This window comes from Echiichthys vipera (genome assembly GCF_963691815.1).
Source record: "Echiichthys vipera genome assembly, chromosome: 15".
Classification (NCBI taxonomy): domain Eukaryota; kingdom Metazoa; phylum Chordata; class Actinopteri; order Perciformes; family Trachinidae; genus Echiichthys; species Echiichthys vipera.
This window is the reverse complement of record NC_139840.1, coordinates 19709834-19730589: the sequence shown is the minus strand read 5'-3', so window position 1 is coordinate 19730589 and position 20756 is coordinate 19709834. Positions and strand designations below refer to the sequence as shown.

General features: G+C 38.8%; 2 protein-coding genes across 2 annotated transcripts; one reads left to right on the top strand and one right to left on the bottom strand.

Annotated features, from left to right (window-relative positions):
* The first annotated feature begins 1751 nt into the window (after window positions 1–1751).
* On the top strand, window positions 1752–9257 carry LOC310957748 (uncharacterized protein). Its single transcript, XM_083928459.1, has 11 exons — window positions 1752–1892; window positions 2204–2316; window positions 4234–4324; window positions 4695–5145; window positions 5324–5399; window positions 5561–5627; window positions 6316–6463; window positions 6644–6704; window positions 6779–6909; window positions 7027–7116; window positions 8449–9257. The coding sequence occupies exons 1-11, from the start codon at window positions 1813–1815 to the stop codon at window positions 8467–8469; spliced, it is 1329 nt and encodes a 442-aa protein (XP_083784585.1). The 5' UTR covers window positions 1752–1812; the 3' UTR covers window positions 8470–9257.
* Window positions 9258–9374: 117 nt separating this feature from the next.
* On the bottom strand, window positions 9375–20442 carry znf644a (zinc finger protein 644a). The gene is made up of 6 exons (XM_083928458.1): window positions 20336–20442; window positions 14632–17086; window positions 13398–13994; window positions 12678–12803; window positions 11154–11256; window positions 9375–9828 (listed from the first exon to the last, which is right to left on the bottom strand). Exons 2-6 carry the CDS (start codon window positions 17081–17083, stop codon window positions 9633–9635), a joined length of 3474 nt encoding a protein of 1157 aa, XP_083784584.1. The 5' UTR covers window positions 17084–17086; window positions 20336–20442; the 3' UTR covers window positions 9375–9632.
* Between the last annotated feature and the right edge of the window lie 314 nt (window positions 20443–20756).

The following is a 20756-nucleotide window of genomic DNA, read 5'->3' as shown; positions in this document are numbered from 1 at the left end:
GAATGAAGACCTTATAAAAGAGTATGAAAATATGCTCCCCGTATTTTTACAATATATGTAGAGTGAGAAGTAGTGTGGTATAAAATAATAATGTAGGAGCATTAGATTAGAGTAGAATAATGGGAGTATCAAGATATGATCCCTATATTCTAACAGTACACTTAAAAAACATAAATATAGATCTTGACACTGACAAATACAAAAAAACACACAGCATTTTTCGACAATTTGACATAAATCGACAGAACAACCGGTCAATAAAACTCTGCATGTCTGAATCACAATAAAAGAAGTTTGTGCTGGGAACAACAAACTGAAGAATGAATATGAATATATTTGCCCAAAAGACACAATGCCCAATTTTACCACAATATCAACTTCATTGGCAGACTCTAAATTCAAACACAAGACCAAATATGCTGTTATAGGGAACAAGACCTTACAAGTTTCCCAGATTAATAAAAAGATTTGACTCTAAAAGTTACATGAATGAGCACAAGACATAGTCTGTGTAAAAATGGGCGTAGCGTCTCCGTCCGGGTCCGTTCTCTGAACTTGGTCCGATTGTCCTCGCCTACGGGAGTCTCCATTTTGTCAGACTTTGACTCCGCTTCAATTCCTTTTGCCAAAAAAGGGCATGTATGTGATGTTGGGGGGAGGGAAATACGTCCATCTGGCTGATGTATACTGGATTAGCCACATTAGCTCCACCCCCCGGGAGCTAGGCTAACAGCACATGCTACTAAATAAACTGGAGTGGGAGTCAATGTTGAGATTATTTCCGGGACCGGGAGAAAACAGGAGTAATTTTTTAAATTTTGAAACATCAACAGGATTTTTTTAGAGGGTAAAGACTGACACAGCATCTGTGTCTCTAGCTACACCGGCTACACGAGTCAAGTGCAAGCAGCATTTATGATCTATGATTTAAACTGATATTCAACACAGTACCAAGCCCAAAGACTATAAAACACCGACTCTCATGGGCCGAGTCCTCCCTCCCATGAAGTGTATGGTGCAACTAAGGTTATTTAATTAGCATAACAGAGCTAAAACGTGGTGTTCCTAAACCATCTGTTCAATTATAGTAAAACCACCACAAGAATGGCCACAGTCCAGGTCTAGATGACGGAGTTAGCATGCTAATCCTGACAACTAGCCTCCAGGGAGAAGTGAGGGTCGGGGGTTTAGCTGTCACTCAAGAGGCCACACCCCTAATTATTCATAAACTTTAACCTCCAATAAAATAAAAACTAGCCTGGTAAAAAAAAATCACCCCCTCAGTGTTGTCATTGAGATATGACCTAAACATACAGTCTATAATGTTTGTTTGTACCAGGCCTGAAACAGGTTTAATTATGCTGTGAAATTGGCCTGTTTAACATGGAGGTCAATGAGAAACTGCTCTATTGTGCAAACTGCAGTTTTTGCCACTTCCGTATTGGATCAACCCGGAAGTCGCTGTGGTTGAGGGTTGGTGCCGGTGCGAGCATAAAATACATTTTGTAATGTAATATTATTGCTAATAAAGCTTGTTTAAAAAACTTTGTCCTGCTCTTGTTTTGATTACTACAAAAACATTTTTTTTAAAATCAATTTACTTTCTATAAATGTTATTTAATATACAAGTAAAGCTCTGTTCGTGTTTAGGATTAGTAAATCAGTGGGGAGTACAGGTCCATTGTGTGCTGCAGTCTGCTGCCGTCTGTCGGCGGCTGTGAGTTCCTGTTTGTAACTAGTTCAGTGTTTGTTTTTTACAGGTGAACTAGCTTCACTTCTGCCAGCCCGTCTCTGCTCATATAAACAAACCAAATGATGCACCGTCAGAATAATGTTCCGTTCAACCCTCCAGTAAAGGCTCAGGTGTTACACATCCAACAGCAGCGAGGACGGTAACCATAACTACTGTTCTGAGTGCAGCTAGGTGGCTACAGCTAACACCACAACACTGCTAAGCTAGCTAGCTAGTTAGCCTGGTTTGTTGACATTTATTAAACACCATTCATGTTCAATTGCTGTTATTGTCGTATCTGTTTTTTATCTGTGATAACCATAATACCCCAGGACTTACAAGAAGCTATGCTGCAAACCATAACACTGCTAAGTTAGCTAGCTAGTTAGCATGGTTTGTTGACATGTATTAAACACAATTCATGTTCAGTTGCTGTTATTTTCGTATGTGTTTTTTATCTGTGATAATCAGATTACCCCAGAACTTCCAAGAAGCTATGCTGCACACCACAGTGAAGCGAGCAGACAACTTGAACAGGACATCTGACATGGCTGCTAACACACAACAAGCTCAGAAACGTTCAGGTGACTTCTGTGTGGACAATTCAATCAATTAATCAAACTTTATTTTACTTAGACCTGGGGTCTTCAACGTTGTTTAGGCCAAGGACCCCTTATCTGAAAGAGAGACAGAGGATAGACTCTCTATTACAAACTGTAGCCTTTAAACACACCTTTTCATGATGCATGAGGTTATTAAAATAATAATTAATTCATATATTTAAAAATGTCTTATGTAAAACATCCTACATGTGGGATGGACAGTGAAAACTCAACTTAACAATATACTAGCTACCTTACCTAAGTGATATTGCATAGACTAAATGTTTCTTCATTTCACAAATAGAACGATTTTTCTTTGTTAATAATACGGTGGATTCATGTTGATGCATATTTTTCATGTTTGGAGGAAGTTGGACTAGGTCTTTAGATTTTAGAGCCTTTATATTAATAAAAAGAGAGTCTGTTGGTTCTCTGTAAGTGGTTTTCTTTACGATTCTTATGGCTCTCTTGAAGCATAAAGATTGCCTTGGTATTTGTTTTGTATGTATTTCCCCGTACTTCCACACAGTAAGTAATGTATGGGAGCGCAAGGTTACAATACAGAGTATATAAAGACTTTACTTTTAAGAAATATTTTACTTTATATACAGTAGTATTGCAATTGACTTGGAAATTTTGTTTTTGATATAAGTGATATGGGGTTTCCAATTAATTCATTGTATATTATCCTGGACCCCCTTTTGAATATCTCTGACTTAAACCATTAAGGAGGTGTCCTCTTTTACAATCATTGTGTTTACATGCAGTTAAAAAAAACAGATTATAATCGGGTTAAGGGCACACTCCCTTTTCTCAAACACCATGTAAACACCATACCCCGGGTAAAATCAGATTTCTAATACTCCGGTTGACAGACCTAGGGTTTCTCGTCTGTTGTCAAGATGTAAAACAATGCAAAACAACAAAAACAACGTCTATATGGTGGCTAAAAGTTAAAATACATGAAAATAAACATGCTATAGAGCAGATAATACAATAGAAATAAGAAATATAGTGAAATATAAAACAGAAATAAGAACATAAACCACATGAAAGTACAGTATTTTTAAAGCCATTTTGACCTTTTGTAGAAAGTCCAAGTTTAAAGCCTTCTGCATGTTATTCTATGTATTTATGTATAAGGTAAGAACACCTAGACACGACAACATATAACCTGTGGTTTTGCTCATTTGCTTCAAATTACTTGGACTTTACATCAAAACTAACCATTTCGAAAATCACCGCCTATTTTTTGCTTACTGTTATAGAAGTTCCTTGATTTGATTCATTTGAAAACGTTTTTTCTGACAGTAATTTATCTCAATAAATACATTTTTTTGTTGGGCAGAATGTGTCTTTATTTGAGAGTTACAAGTAGAAAGATGACAGGAAATGCGGGGGGAGACATGCAACACTGGTTCCAGGTGTCTACTAGATTGCGTCAGTCCCTATTATCTTTTGTCAAAGTGACGTTGTTGTTGAAAGATGAGCCGTGCGTTTTTGTTTAGTTTTTTTTCAAAATCAGTCTGCACTAAAACTGCATTCTCATCCAACAACAACTACAACAACAACAACGTAACACTGACCGCAGTTAATACAAGTTTCACTTTGGTGGACATTATAACTGTGGCAGGTTTCACAAGTCTGCAGATTGACTTTAATTCTTTACAGAAATCAATGGAAACCAATCTCTGCCTAAAACTGTGCAGTGTACAATGATCTGTTGACTGGTCCAAAACTAATTTCCCCAAGGGGACAAGTACCTACCGATCCACTGACTTTAATTGGGGTTTATTTTGTTTAGTTTTATTGTTAGGTAGCTATCAGTATAGATTACATATCTGAATGCATACAGTATGTGAAAATTCTTCATTGTTATTTACCATTTGTGTCTTACAGGGAAATCTGCTGTTGATAAATGGGCGTCTTCATTCAAACCGCAAGGAGGAAAAGATCACTCTCCGGACACAAGAACTGGCAGCTCAGAAAAGTAAGCCATTCAGTCTATGGTAAATTGACAGTGTCAGGTACAGAGTAACATCTCCTGTAGTCACTATCCAGGACTTGCTGAAGTATGGGCTGTGAAGGTGGCACTTTTAAGTAAAAGTGGCAGGAATTATGCCGTTTCTAACTGAGTGTTTAAACAAATAGATGGATTTCACTAAATGTGCCCAGCCTCTTATTGGTTTTTATTTCAACCCAGTAAAAGTTATTTTGCCTTTTTCTCGAAGGTTCATGTAGTTTGTTAGCACATTTATAGTGTGCTTGAACATTCAGTGTTTATGGTATCATGTCCTTACAGATGTTTCAAATAATATTGTGTATAACAAGTGCACTGATCCCTCTTCTGTCTCCCTCAGGGTTACAATTTATGATCCTTATGATCCTTTCTTGTCGGACTATGAGCAGGAGGTCACCCATGACCGCTTCCCATCTATTCAGGACAACAACCTGGGACGTCGATCTTTGTCTCCAAGTGAAAGCTGCCATAAAAAAGGCCGGTGGGACATAAGCTACTCAGAATTAGTAAAACAATCTCTCAACAGCCGTGACTTTAGCCCTGAAAGCCGACCCAACAAGAGTCAAGGTCTCAGTCCAGGTCATAGACTGCCCGAACAGCATTCTTATAACCCCAACACTGAATCACTTGACCGGCTGGGTTATGACTCCATTAGTAGACATCTGGTCAACAGGGTCTGCAACCCTGACAGGCTTATTCCCGGCTCCTTCGCACAACAGTTTCCTACATTTTACGGAGGACAGAGGACCAACGGGGAGGACAGGATGATAATCCCAGAATACAGGAGAGAGGTATTCCCAACAAGACGGAAAGTATTTCAACCGTCATTTTTGTTTTCTGATCTTAAATATTAATCTGTGGTCCATCTTGAGTTGTAGACTTGAACAGATACAGGGTCTGTTTGTTGTACTTTGTTATTCATTTGCTGTGATACTTGGTACTAATTAGAGCCCATTCTCTCATCTGTAGATGACTACTACGGTTCGATCTTCACCACCAAGGTTACAGCAGGACTATCAACCTCCATTGGAATGCGGGGGAACAGGTAAAAATGTTATGCACGGAATATAAGAGGAACATAATTGTATGGATTTAAGATTATTCTTTGGAAAAATCTTTTTTTAAATAGAACTGAATACTTCATTTTGCCATGTGCCCATGCATTTCCCCAGTGAACCTAATACTTCTGTGTATAATGTTCTACAGCGCTGGACCAAATCACAACTCCCACAGAGGTGCCAAGAAACAGGAACATCAATATAATAATGGACAAGTAAGACCCAATGATACTAATGCCCAACTGTTTAAAGATGCTACATTCACATCTGACTTCCTGGCCATAACAAGGACATGCATGTTCACATTTTTATTATTCTTCATATTGTCCTCTGTCCTCTTGACTTCACTGCTTGTTTGCACAGAGGCAAAGAGATAAAAAAATCAGTCAGTCCCACTCTGTTTTTCTTGGTGTGAAGCATCAGATGTTGCTGTTGTTGAAGTTACTAAATTCCTAAAATAATCAGGATTAATTAGGAGTATATTGTCACGTATATATGGTAAGATGAAATCCACACAACCATGTTCCTGTGCTGGTAGGTTAGTTGTTCGCTGGCACCAAAGCAATCTCTTAAGATGTTAATCTAATTGCCTAAATTGAATATACTCCAGGTCTTGTACAAAGCTGCTTGGCTAGCTCAGTCGAGTTGTAACTAAACTATTTCAGAAAAACAATGTAGCCATATGTATGTCAGCCACTGCAATTATAATCACATTGTGACAGTATAAACCCCACATGAATGACCAAAGGTGGGAGCTCCTTTGAAGTGCTTTACGTTTTCAGTACAGCTTTATAACCTAATATGGATGATTTAACTTAAATTTTGGGACTCCAAGTTCTGGTCTTCGGTTATTCAAACACTTTAAGCGGTTTAAAGATCTAATTTTTAGCTGCACTCTTTTAGGAGGCCGATCATCTGTGACCTTTGTGATGTTGAGTTAGCCAACGGTCCTGAGCTGGAGGATCACTTGGAGAGCAAAAGTCACTGGGACACCCTGGCGCACATCCAGCAACAGCACAATTATGATGATCTGGCTATAGCTTTCCTACAGGTAAGATAATATATAATATGGTTTAATACTGCACATCCTATGACTATGAATCCCTAATCAGTGCGAGTCTTCTACTTATTCCCAGCGGTTTCTTGTTTTTCAACCGAACTATAACAGATACATAAACAAATGTTGGTGCATTGGTTTCTCTGGATGGTGATAGAAATATTTTGTCTATAGGAAGTCATGCTGTATAAAAGCCAACAGTGCAGCCGGACCATAGAGGACAGTGCACTTCAAGGTAAATAACTTTGACTTGTCAAGAACATTTCCAGACAAACAAAGCCTAAATACAGTCTCATCTTTGTTTGTCAGCTCTGGAGGAAAATGACCACATGACAAAGATTGAAATGTTCCACTGTGCGGCTTGCAGACTATTTGTATCCACATCTGCGTCCTCAGTGCAGACTCACATTACCTCTCGGGAACACTTGTCCAACACAAAGGTAACATTGCTGTAAAGATTAATGATTGTTCTGTCTCTCATTATTTTTAAATCCAACATTGTCTCAAGAAGGGATGAGTTTAACTGAACATGATTATGATGAATGATTTCCCTCAAGGAGTTTCAAATGCAGCAGAGACGTTCTTGCCTTGAGAAAGCCGAAACCATGATGAAGGAACTGAAACCTCAGTTCGAACACTTCCTGAAGGTAATTTGCGAGAATGAACATTTCAAAAGTATTCAATCACAACTAATGGCATCATGGAAAAATGTGTTTACAGGGTGTCTGCAGGATCATAAAAAGTATTTGAAGTTGATAAATCAATGAAGAAAAAAAACGTTTAGTGAGGTACTAAATTGTGTAGATTAAATAATCGTAATCGTAATAGTAATGTAATGCATTCTGCTGCTTGATAACATTAAACCAACGGCCCTTTACGCTCAGGTGCTAACAGGGATATGGCAGCTTTCTTACAATCACTGTATAGTAAATGTAAGTGAAAGCGTGTCGCTGATGTAACAGGTAAAACTCTAAGGCGATGAGGTCTTAAAATGACTGGAAATGCTTCAGAATTCCTGCATATACCCTGGTTTAGAAGAAAGAACAGATTTGAATTAATAGTTGCACATCCAGTAAACTTTTCCCCCCTCAGTTTGGTAGTTAATTCTGTCATGAATTACACAATTAATTCCCTGAAGTTATCACTTTAATTCCATTTCTTTAAATGGCACTTGAACTTGCTTGGATATAATTTTACTTTAGGTTTTGGTTGTTCAACACAACATGCTATCTATAACATTCCTCAGATAATGTGTATAATGTCATTTGAGATCTCAATTTAATATGACGATGAATTTATTAGGAACAAAGTTGGTTATTTCAAATTCAGTACAAATAATGCAAAGAAACTAATTAAACTGCTTATTTTTTTATCTCTTTACTCATGCAAATAAAAAGCTCTTCCAACGTGAAAGGATGGGTTTGTAGCCTGGGGCCAGTCACATGCAGCATTAACAGATCAGATTATCTATTCTTTCATATCACATCAAGTAAAAGATGTATTGAAAGGAAGAACACACGTGATATAATAGTAGTTAACATTATACAATAATCAAATACTATTACGTCATGTTATTGACTAAAATAATATGAAAGCTGTTATGTAGCTCCCTCAGTCATTATTTTCAGCACAAATTGTTCTGTGTGGGTAAGGGTAACATCTTTGTGTTTGTGTCTTAAGATGAGCAAACTGTTGTATAATATGTATCTATTGTAAGGTGAGACTTTCTTCATGCATCTCTTCCTGTTTTTGTGGTTATTGCATTGAATACAGGGGACAGCAAACCATATCGACTGAAGAATTATTGAAATAAAACAATATATATGATTATTACCTTAAGTAATGCATTTATTTCCAGCTTTAGTACACGATTATTAGTAGCACTAGGGAATTGTACCCTATGAGGCCTGTAGTAAGAACTATTAAAATGTACTCCAATTGGACTATAACAGATTACTTAACCGTTTCTTTACTTTCAGGGTGGCAGCCCATTTCAATAACGGAGATCATTGAAAATCTACAAAATACAGTTTACACCAAGAGGCGGTTTGCTTCAGATGAAAAACTACGGACATAAACCTCAGTCACAGCCACACATAAATGCTGCGGCGTACATTACGTCGATAAGACAAAACTGTCAATCAGGTCTGAATAAATGGCGCAAAATGTGTGTGTGTGTGTGTGTAATACATGCATACATATGTATTTTCTTGTATCTCTGTTCAAACATGATTTCTCATTTCACATTTTGTCCATATTAATATTATCCAAAGTCATCACAATTTAGTCTTCTTCAAAAACAGTCTTTTTTAATGTACAGATGTTTTTCATAATGTGTGAAAAAAGATTGAAAAAGTCAACTTGTTTCTTGTTTTTTTATTTTATTTAGAACAACACAAATGTTTTCAGCATTGTATCTGTGATATAGTACATTTAAAATTAAATTATTTCAAAACAGTATATTTAAACATTAAATATAGGTGACATGTATGAAGGGCATTGTGCCTGTTAGGTCTTTTTTTTTTCTCAACCACCTTTAGTTTTAATTTTGTTTTTGTATTAGAAACAATGCAGTTACTGAAATACTATAAAACACTTTCTATGCATAACAAGTTTGCAGACATTTTTCTTTTTGTTCTTGTATAGTAGCTCACTTTTCCACTCATGATTCATGTTTATTGTGAGATTCTGTGAATTTCAATCAAGATATTCGTCTCACTAACTCCGTGGCCTGAAAAGGGCGACTGTGGGTTTGGATGTTGCAATACAAAATAAACAATTTCATGTATCTTTATAAATGTGAGTATTGATACAGAAGAGAGGTGCTTCCAAATTTTGACAAAAAACGGACTCAAACCATGAAGAATCTGAGGTAAAGGTTGTCTTCATTAGAAATGGATCCACACTACATTACTGCATAAAACAAAAAAAGTCCATTTGGAATTGTACTTCCAAATAATGAACCTTGTAAAATGGAAAAAAAGGTAACAATATCCAAATTAATTAACATTTTCAAATGTCCAAACATGTACAATATCTCCATCGGTCAGCAATATTGTACTTTTGGCCAGTATTTCATGAACTAAAAAAAGGAAAACGTGAAAGAACATCCAATGTACATAAACATACAGTCTAGTGAAATCTAAAAAGGTCCCCATTGGCTTCATGAGGCAGCATGTGTGGCTGTCAGAGAGCTGTCTTGGACAGTCTTGAGGGTCTCAGGGTCCGTGGGCAGCGAGGTGACCTCTACCATGCCTATCCCAGTGTGAGGGACACCAGTGTTCATAATGTGTCTCTGTAAATGTTTGATCCAGTCCTCCTGGACCGACAAGGGACCCTGGAAGACGAGGTCACAGAACCTGTAAAGAGAAGAAGATAGCGATAGTATAATATATCGACACACTGTTTGTTTTTTTTACCCATGCACTGCAGCGTGTCTAGGGATGGGAACATTAGTCTGGATGGTTGTTCCTCCACTTTGATCCAGATAAAAATTATTGGATGCCCTGAAATGTTGTACTGACAGTCATGTCCCCCTCAGGATTATTTGAAATAACTTTGGTGATCCCTTAATGTTTCCCCTAGTGCCACCATCAGATCCAAATTTCAATGTGTACAATACTTTGGTTTATCATCAAATATCTGCAGAACTAATAACATTTCCCTAAGCTTCAGCTGTATCTGGCTGTTAAGTCTGACGTGACACCCTTTCAAAATACGATTTCCAGGTCTAAACGCTCTGTTGAAACAAAACACAACAACGGCCAAACGTGAACAATTATGATCACCTCTTTCTTCAGTTAGATGTCTTTTCATCGATAAGAAAGACGTAAAATGAAGTTGTCTTTTTTAAGCTTAGATCTGTTCAAACAACAGGGAACAGGGCACTGCGGTGTTGGAAGAATACGAGGCTTGGACTGGCTTGGACCCGGAAATCATATTTTGAAAGGGCTTTACGTCACGACTAAGCAGCTGTATTGCGTTGAGTCGCAAATGTTAGCATGCTAAACTAAGATGGTGAACATCACACCTGCTACACATTAGCAGTCATTGTGAGCATGTTAATATGCTGACATAAGCATTTAGCTCAAAGCCTCAGAGCTGCTGATATGGCTGTAGAGTCTTTAGACTGAATTTACAAGGAACTCATTTTGGACTGATTGTGCCTGCAGGATTAACACTATTGTTATGATCCTGATGTTTCCATCAGTGCACTATTAACAGAATAATAGGATGTATCAAACAAATTATACTTGTATTATTAAGACAACTGCTACGACTGTAACGAGTCATTTTCTGTGTTCATACTTTATTGTCCAATTTCTTTAATGGTCCGTGCAATCAATTTTTTACACGTCCTCTGCTGTTTTGCTCCCTTTCTTTAGATTTAGTTGTCCCAGTATTGCTTCAGTCATTATTATTTGACAATGCAAGATTAACACAATGGTTTTTTTTTTAATTTTTTAAATTAGTCTCTCAGTCATCCAGGCAGTTTATTTTTTATAAATAAAAGAAAATGATTGGCAACAGAATCAAATAGACCACAGCAAGCATTTGACAGTGGTCCAAATTTGGTTGCCATGGGCAACTGGACAACAATCAACGTTAAAGTCTGCTGGAGAGCAGATGCAATATTATCCACCATTTCAAAAAGATTAAATTATAAATGAATTACAAGCATTACCTGCAGGTGAGTCTGTACATTTCCTCTGGAGTTTGTGGTAAGGGCAACGTCTTCTTCTTTGAGCCAGGCCTTGAGCGTTGCCTCCCTAGTTTACAGTCGAATGCTGAAAGACAGAATTAACCATATTAATGTACAGCCTTTCAGATTACAGCACAGCACATGCTAATTTACATCTTAAATTGATACAGAATCTATGATAACCACCGGGAAGTTTTGTTGTTGTTAAGTGATGTTCCAACAATTGAAAATGTTCTGTTGGTTCAGAACAGTCTGGACATTATTATTTATACTCATGTGAGGTGAATGATCTCATCTGCATTGGCCAGTAAAGCTAGGACACAGGGCCAAAGATGTTCAGTAGGTGTGATGATCTGTGCCTGCATAGAGCAACAAAGAGGTTGTTCCTCCCACGGATGCACCCACAAAGCTCCACAATTAAAATCTTTGCATTTGCTGACGTTCTCCAGGATCTTTACCTTGGGGAGGACATGAATAACTCACTGGTACACTAATTATAACTATGATTTGGACATCACAACCTCTTGTCTGTGCCATCTATCACAGACAGTTTGGACTTTGTGTGCAGAAGTGTTTCGATACTGCAGTTAGTCTGCTTTTATGGGCCACGTATCCATAAACAATATATGTTAATACTGTGTTGTCCATTAACTTGGAATATGAATTCATTTGCTCTTATTATGCCAAGTATTCATGAAACTAACATGGCTCTTTTTTATCTATATATATATTTTTTATCCCCAGAGATTTCGAGCAGTTGTGGAACAATCTTTTATTTGTATCCTGAGCTTAAGGTTTCATCACTACTAATTTTTACTAGCTTTTCCTAATAGTAGTTGACTGAGCGTTATGTAACAAAGATGCAGAAACAGGAGTTCTAGGTAACAATGAAAATAGTATTTTGTAATCCAGAAAGTTCAAGTATTCTACCGTCACACGTCACACTATGTAGGATCACAGTTTATAAACATAAAAAGAACATAAATAGTCATTTGGTTATTCCAAATAGGAAGCATTTGATGAAACAGTTTTGACGTCCTACACTCGGCGTTCAACACAACAGATAAAGCAGATATGTTACAGTGAGAATTTTGGGTCATTCTTGACAAATTTCCCACTCTGAGAATGTGGGTCCAAGTGCTGTTGTAGTGCTACAGCGTTCAAGTACTTGGATCCTTTTTAATGCGAGTATCAACCACTATGAGTTGCTGGTGCGACAACAAGGATGAAAACCTTCACTGGTTTTCCCACCTCTCACATACTGCCAGTTGGGTTCACTGGAACGCACAACCACACCAGAGACACCAATACAAGGAGTGGGAACTCAGGTCTCTGGGGAGATAGACAGGAACTTTCATTTCTGCACAAGACCAGAGTTTTAATTTGCTGAACACATTGTTTCAGAAATGATTGTGATTTAACTTTCTAAAACCAAGTAATAAATCAAAACACTACTACTGCTACCCTTCAATTGGATGTTTTCTTTCTGTTGCTGATGTTACTTACTGGTTCCCTCAAGTAAGGCAGTCCTTTTTCGTTTTGCATATGCCCGGAGGTGATTAGACAAGCTAACGCCACTGTGGAAAGTTGCATTGCAATGGACGCACACCTTCCTGTTGAATTCACCTTTCTCTGTTAAAATAAAAAAACAAACAAATTTGTGAAACATTAATATTGCCATGCTGATTTGTTAGTGGTGCTGAATTGTAGGACCAAAAGCTGGAGTGCAGAACTTTTGTCTCCCTTCAGTGGCGAGAGGTAGACAGACATTTCTATGTAAAAGTTCCTATCTTTATGTGGCAAGTTTATATTTTACAAAAGTCCCACAATGTAAGATCAAGAAATGTATTGAAACATGTTTTTGTTCCATGTTCCGGACTCTATAAGGATAATTTTTGCTATTAGCAGGGTTAAAGGTATTTTGTTAATGTCGTTCTATGCCTTTATGCCGATGACACCTCACTTTACACGCATAAAATCTGATGATCATTACTCAGATATCTGATTCAAAACAGCTCTAGATAGTAATGTCTCAATGTGAGTTTTAGAATAGTTTAGTTTACCTTTCACAAGCCTTCAAAACCGCAGGTTTAATGATAATGAAATGATAATAGAGCAATCAAGAGGATTAAAAGGATTCTTACAGACTACTAACTTAATCAAAACACTTCAGGATAATTTCACTTCCACCCCTAACCTACTTACTACTATGAGTAAGTTACTTACCGCATAATGACTTTGGCAGTGAAGATGCAACTCTTGATCCTGAACTGTGCTCACTGTTTGAAGAAACTGCTAACGCGTTTCTTGACATCTGAGAGGACCCCTTTATTCTGCCTTCTTCCTGACACTTCCTCTTCTTCAGAATTCCTATCAAGGCAGTCGTGCCTGAGAGTGAATTTTTCACATCCAACTTAGTCTCTGGTTGCCTTTTTTCGGATTCCATTTCCTCTAAAGAAAATGTGGGTATCGGGGATCTGGCATCAGTGCAAACGCTTGGAATAGAATTACTTTTTGGGATTCCAATGAGCGGCGGCGTTAAACGATCAACACTGGACAGCTTTGGTGAAGCACTGTATTGGAAATGGTTCCGTCTCTTTCCCAGAATTTGAAGTGCCCGCTGGCACTCCTTCTTGTCGCGCATCAACTCCCGGAGTAATAATAATGGAGACTTGTTCTTTGTTGCAAAGCTTTTGCCAAGCTTTTTGAGGTGGCCTCGTATGTGGTTGGACTGCCCAGTCCTGTTATCAAATGAGTCCCCGCATAATGGACAGGAGTGAATGCTCTTTGCAGTCTCAGATTCTTCTGACTCCAACTTTAACGCTGAAAAAAACCCAAAGACAATAAGAAACATGCATTGTACAATACAAGCACAATGTGAGAAATTTCAACTTTCAACCGCGGCAACACACAATCATAGATGTTATTAACAAGCTGAGTTTGTCTAGAATAGGTACGATTACCAATACAAGTAGAACTGAAATGAGTACACCAATAATGTCTTTCATTTCATAGAAAAAACAAGATGTGCACAATTATGTTAAATACATTAGGCAGATATTTTGCTGATTTTAATCCAGGTCTGTGTCATGGCGGAGTTTGGCCTGTCTCCGCGGCTGAAGGCCCCATGACATGGAGCACTGGGCGTATATTTCGACAGATCTCTGATGCACTGTTCCAATGGGACTTCCACCACAGAATGGCAGTATAGGCCAAACACCATTCATCGTAACACAATGCCCACATTGCCATGAAACAGACCTCGACTCAAATGTGGTAGCATCCCTTTTTAGAAGTCAGTCTGTAATCATTTTACTATTAGCTCTTATCTTTTTATCTAAATAAATCAGACATATCTGGAGTATGTTTACACCCTGTATGATTGTCTGACTCAAAAACATAAGCCAAATTAAGCATAGTTTCCCTTCAATAGAAGAACATGCTATACGTGTGCAATTACCTTTTTTCAATCTCCGAAGCGCTGACATCTTCCGGCGAATTCGTGGCCTCCTGTCTTGAGAAGTCACTTGCTCAGGAGACACTACATGGCGTGCATTGTAGCTCAGTCCCACCCTGTGAAGATGCCCCCGGACATGATTGGACAATCCAACACCTGACTCAAAGACTGCAGGACAGTATGGACAGTTCTTGCGTTCCGATTCCAACTCTGACAAATCCTCTGTGAAGTCCTCCATCAATGGTATTTGATGAGACTCAAATGTTTCTTGAAAGACTTCTGTTTCTATGCATTCTTCTTTGATTTCAGGGTCCATCTCGTCTGGCTCTTCGGTCTTTATTTTCTCAAACAGCCTTTTAGACGCTTGCAAAGCACCCCTCATGGACATTCGTCGGCTATAGGTATAAATGATGTTTGGACTTTCTTTCTTAATACCATTGTCAAATAGGGTAGTGTCATCTGTATCATTAAACTGGAAAATGTCTTTTTCATCATAGTCGTCTTCTTCTTCTTGGCTCATTTTCTTGGGACTTGGCAGAGGTTTTGGTAAGATGAAGCATGAGTCTTGGTCGGAGGTGTTGCGATATGGGGTTGACATCTTCCTTTTAGACGGGGACTTTCTAAATGTTGACTGATCTCCTTCGGCTGCACTGGATGGCACACTATGGCCATTTGGGGATAAAGCTGAATCTTCAACCTTGACAGTCAATGTTCCTGGCAACTGATCACAGCCATCATTGTCACCTTTGGAATCCTGAACAGATGTGCCACGATTATTGCTTTCCTTTTTCTGCTCTGTAGTTTTCCTTCCATGTCTTTGTCTGGACAGGAGAACGTTAATGGATTTGTCAAGCTTTGATTCGGTTTGTTGAGACTTAGTACCTCTCTTAATCTTGCTATTTTTGAACAAGTCTGAAATGTCATTGGTCTCACTAGGTGAACAAGCTCTTTTGGAAGAGATCTGATTTTTTATAGAGATTTTAGATGTAAACTCTGCATCGTCTACAGGAGCTTTACTGGTAGGCACCTGCTGCTCCATAGACGGTTGTGTCATTTTTTTATCACTGAGCTGTTCAGCTTCGTATTCCTCATAAGTTTGTTGATGACGCCGTGCAAGGTGATTCTTAAAAACACATTTGTTAAAGGCTCTATAAGAACAAATGTTACAGGAGAAGATTTCAGAGTCATCATTCTGGATCTGCTTTCTAACAGTAATAACAGTATGCTGCATAATGTTATGTCTCCGAAGTTCATTCTCAGTCAGACTCCTGAAGTTACATTTGTCACATCTAAACTTTCTCTTGTCATTCCCGTGTGTTTTCGCATGTTGAACAAACGTGTTTGGGCAGGTTGTACCAAATGGGCACTGAGGGCAGAAAAGCTTCTTTTTATCCTCCTTCTTCTTCAACATCTCTTCAGTGAGTCTTGCTGTTTTCTCCTTGTGGATGGACATGTGCTCAATAAGCGAACTACTTTGTCTGAAGGACTGTCCACATTCTCTGCATATAAAAGGCTTTGGAGAAATGCTCGGAGAATCAACATGAGACTTCATGTGACGCTGCAGATGATGCTCTTTCTTGAAAATTAGCTTACATTTTGAGCAAGGGTAACATGATGGCTTTTCATCTGAATGAGAATTAATGCTGAGTCTCCCCTTCAATGGTGCAAGCCCATGACCTATACTGTTCTCATGTGAATTTCTCGCAGGTGCATTATAAAGTATTTCCTTGATGGCCTTTACAGTTCCATTGGGGTACTTGGGAACAATCCCGGTTGGTGACGGCTGTGACTGGGAGAACATTCTTGACTTTCTGACTTTTCTGACAGGAACTGAGTCTACTTGGTCTTCAGGACCAGACAATTCCTCAGAGGACTTGTGGCTCAGATCAGGGTAAAGGTCTTCTGACGGATCCACCATGACAACCATGTCCATTTTCCGTTTCCTTCTCCTTTGGCTATTGGCAGAAGGAGCATCTTCATCTTTAGTCTCCTCGCCAGGGGAATCACTATGGTTCTCCCAAAGGAACTGCATAAACTCTTTGTGAGGGTCCCATTGAAGGTCGCTGGCACCACTAAAATTATCCAATGAGTTCTCAGGTGAGTCTACATCAAAACCCCAAATTCCTGCAGTGTCAATTTCCTGCACATTTTTTAGAGGAGTGATGCTCTTTGCCTCCTCTTTATCTGTGGAGATGCTGTTGAGTTCATGGGCTTGTGTGGCCTGGTGAGAAGAAGGTCCATTTCCGAGGCCAACCGGAGACAACATATCTGTGTTGGACAGAACATCTAGGACACTGTTTTGTTTCAGAGAAGGCTTTCTGAAAGAATCGGTGCAAGAGGCAGATTCTTGTGCCATTCTTACTGGCTCTTGCAGGAGTGTGAGGGCATTGATCTCAGGATCTGCATCCTTGTCGTCTTCATCAACACCAGTCAGACATGACATTTCTGCTGCCATGACCTGAAATAAGAAAAGTAAAGCCTTCTTAGATATTCCTCAACTCCCAGAGTTTAACTACAAAAGCCACTGTACCACTGCGGCACCCCATAGGTTAAATTTAGAAGAAGAAGAATTCCTTTATTAGTCCCGCGAATGGTGAAATTCAATTTTCACTCTATTATTTTTCATTTAACACACACACACGCACATGCAGGACCTATATACATGCAACCAATGGAGAGATGTTAGAGCGAGGGGGCTGCCAGTGACAGGCGCCCTGAGCAGTTGGGGATTCGGTACCTTGCTCAACAGCACCTCGGCAGTGCCCAGGAGATGAACTGGCACTTCTCCAGCCACCAGTCCACACTCCATTCATGGTCCACTCAGGGACTCAAACCAGCAACCCTCCGGTTCCCAGCCCAGTCACCTATGGACTGAGCTACTACCGTTATCACCTTAGGCATAGGCCTGCCTGCCTATGCACAATAACAGATAGCCTCACTGACTGGTTGTTGCTTTTTGATGTTCTTTCCGTATTCTGAAGATAAACATTTTAAATGAAATAACAACTTCTGTAATGTCTTTGTTTCTATGGGACTTTGCCTTGACATGTATTTAATTTTGCAGTATCTATTAAATGTACTGTGTTAGCGTGCATTTAGACCGAAAACAATCCTACGTTAAAACAGCTCAAAGGGCTGCATTGGTGAGGGCAGCTATTTTTAATTTTTTCATCGATTGTGATTTTTTTCATAACGATTGGGAGGTAAATAGTAGAAATATCGCGTTCATGTCACAATGTAATCTACCAGGAATGTGTACTTGCTTGTATTTGCATGGCCAACACAGTACTTTGCCGGATGAGCCACTGTTTTGCTACACCCCTCTGTGTTAACCGGCTAAATTCAAATGAAAGAAAGAGCCAAAGATTCAATCCGAATGCAGTCTAAGAGATAAACTTGTGCCATTTTGAACACTGCATAATATTTTGTCTATCACCACCTTAAGGCCAAAATGTCAACATCAACCCCAAATATTTTTAACATGGAAGAAGTCTCTGTAACATTAACCTTAGGTTTCTGAAGAGCAATTGTGAAACTGAGTGTAGGTGGCTCTGGCCGACACCTTCTTGGCAGGGCCTAGTCTGGTTTACCGGATGTAAAATTCTCCCATTTGGCTATTTCTCTTATCGGGCTTACGATTGTGATTGGTTCAAAAAAATACAAATAAGCCAAAGCGTTTTCCCATATCCCCGTCCCAGATCATACTCATTCACTGGAGTATGGCAATATGAACCAAGGCAGTACCTGACTCAGCAAATCCCAACATGGGCAAAGAGGTGGAGCATGGGTGGATCAGAAGCGGGCTGAAAGAACCCTGCAGTCTATGCTAGTCACCTGTGTTGGCACCCACCTGTCACTCAAAGTGTGGCCACGGCCTTAATTATGCATGATTTTAAGCCTTAATCTTAATTTCACGAATGGTGACATTAGCTATAGAACAAAACCGATGTCCGTACCAGGCTGTAAATATGTCTATTTCTGTAGTAAAGTTTCGCATTTTTACATCGGGCTCTATGGGGATTGACTCGTTTTTAGTGCCAGCCTCAAGTGGCTACTTGATGAACTGCAGTTTTTGGCACTTTCGCGTTGACTTCATTTTACAGCACCGGAGGTTGCCGATTGATCTAGCTGCAGAAAATAAGCCTTCTTAGCCTTGATCGTTACGAACATGAAACAATTGAGTTTGTATTGTTCCATTCACTTTGTGGTTGAGTGAAAAAAGCAGCAAGAAAAGGGTTTGCTGTGGATTTGGTTTCACATCACAAATAACAAATATGGTCTAGTGATACTGAAAAGGAGGACATTACTGAACGTTCTTTAACCTGCTTCACGTTATTTTTTTATGAACAGATACAGTTGAAATCTCCATGTAGTTAGATTTGCACATTAGCTCTTGCTGACCTATGTAACCTTCACATATAACATCACCTCACTACAGAGGAATAAATACGGATTCAGTCTCATCAGAATCGTAAAATTGTCCATAGAGGTGTAATGAGCATTGCAGCCACTAGAAGCTCCAGTATGGCTTAAAAATCTAGTCATGTTTAAAATGCTAACGGAGCTTAAAATACTAGTTTTGCAAAAAAAATTATTGTAAATTTATTTCTATTTCTCTTTTTCAAACATTTTCTATTTCCAGCTTCTAAATTGAGAAGATTTTCTGTTTTTCTTTGTCTCGTGATAGTAAACTGAAGGCCTTTGAATTTTTTGACTGTTGATCGACAAAACTAGTAATTCGATGACGTTGCTTTGGGTCTAAGGCAATTGTAACAGATATTTTTCACCGTTTTATGACATTTTATCACCCAAGTGACAGAGCGAATAATTGGCAGATTAATAAATAATGAAAGTAATCATTAGTTGTAGCCCGAAATGCAAACGTAAATTAATGATGGTTAAGATGATAATTACAACTTTTAGCATGCTTTAGCAAATGTCAGGTGCATAATAGTGACATCTGGGCGTTTACACTACCAATATTGTATTTTGTTTTATGAGCATTTTGCATTAGATAGCCTACTTCTTGGTTATTGCATGTGCTTGTTTGATGTAAAAAAGTAAACTGTTTAGGTAGTTACAATGTCACCAGTGTTTCGCGTTGCTTCTTGACTCAATCAGCATGCGCTGACTACAGTATAAATACAGCTAAATATAATGAGACTTGACACTTTGCTAAGATGATTAATTGTGGCCATTTATAACGCTACAAGGTCGCAGGAGTAAGAGGTCGTGGTGATTTGAAGGGCAATAAAAGTGTCATACCAAGTGAATGATCCTGTGGCAGAGAGAGACAGGGTTTTCTAACATCTAACACAGCAGTACCAAAAACTGCAAAGAGATTTGACCTCGGAAATGGCTTTTGATGAGCGGGTGTGTTTTTTGCATAGAGCTAAAAACTTTCAACACAGTAGTTCAGTTAAATACACAGTAGTTTCGATATGATTGCAAAGCTACCTACATACAGAGGACATTTCACTTTTTTTTTTACTATGTCCCGTAAAGGTAGCGCTATCATTGCATTTCCTTGACGTTTAATATCACGCTGTGTTGTTGGATGCTGCTTGCTGGAGCTGCAGACCTTTCCATTAAGGCTGCTCTATACCAAAACCTATTCCTCAGGCTAAACTACAGCTAATGACAATCGTCCCTCGCTAACACACTATACAGACATCCATAGAATGACAGAAAAACAAACACACGTTACCTCCGAGCGGTGCGGATGGAGACAGGGCACAATTTAAACGCTGCATTGAATAATTTCTTACTTTCGTCTTCCATCTATTTCACAGTCGCCATTTTCCGTGGTGGTCTGGTGTGGGGCAGATCATTTTTGCCGTAAGGGGTAGCCGTAAACACAATTCTGCTCTACAGTAATATAACAAAGACATTCTCCTATTGTTATTTAGTTGTGTAACAAATGTATTTTAAAACCAGATATAGTTAAAATGTACGCAAGTTATTGTGTCGTATAATTCTGTCAGGTAATCTTAAGAGTAAGCGCCTTTCCCCCCACCACCCCTCCGAAAGATTTGTAATGGTTCATTCCAGATAGGAGGCATAAAAAAGCCTGACCATCTTTGAGTAGCAGATTTTTTTTGTTAGGTTGATGGCGGTTAATGACCGTT

Bases quoted from the DNA above. Each gene is read 5' to 3' on its own strand.
- znf644a (XM_083928458.1), bottom strand. From the start codon at position 17,083: ATGGCAGCAGAAATGTCATGTCTGACTGGTGTTGATGAAGACGACAAG. The intron at 13,995-14,631 runs GTAATTGCACAC...GGTTTTTTTCAG, and splicing joins GCTTCGGAGATTGAAAAAAG to CGTTAAAGTTGGAGTCAGAA. The intron at 9,829-11,153 runs GTAATGCTTGTA...TTCTCTTTACAG, and splicing joins ATGTACAGACTCACCTGCAG to GTTCTGTGACCTCGTCTTCC.
- LOC310957748 (XM_083928459.1), top strand. From the start codon at position 1,813: ATGATGCACCGTCAGAATAATGTTCCGTTCAACCCTCCAGTAAAGGCT. The intron at 4,325-4,694 runs GTAAGCCATTCA...TGTCTCCCTCAG, and splicing joins AGAACTGGCAGCTCAGAAAA to GGTTACAATTTATGATCCTT. The intron at 5,628-6,315 runs GTAAGACCCAAT...GCACTCTTTTAG, and splicing joins ATCAATATAATAATGGACAA to GAGGCCGATCATCTGTGACC.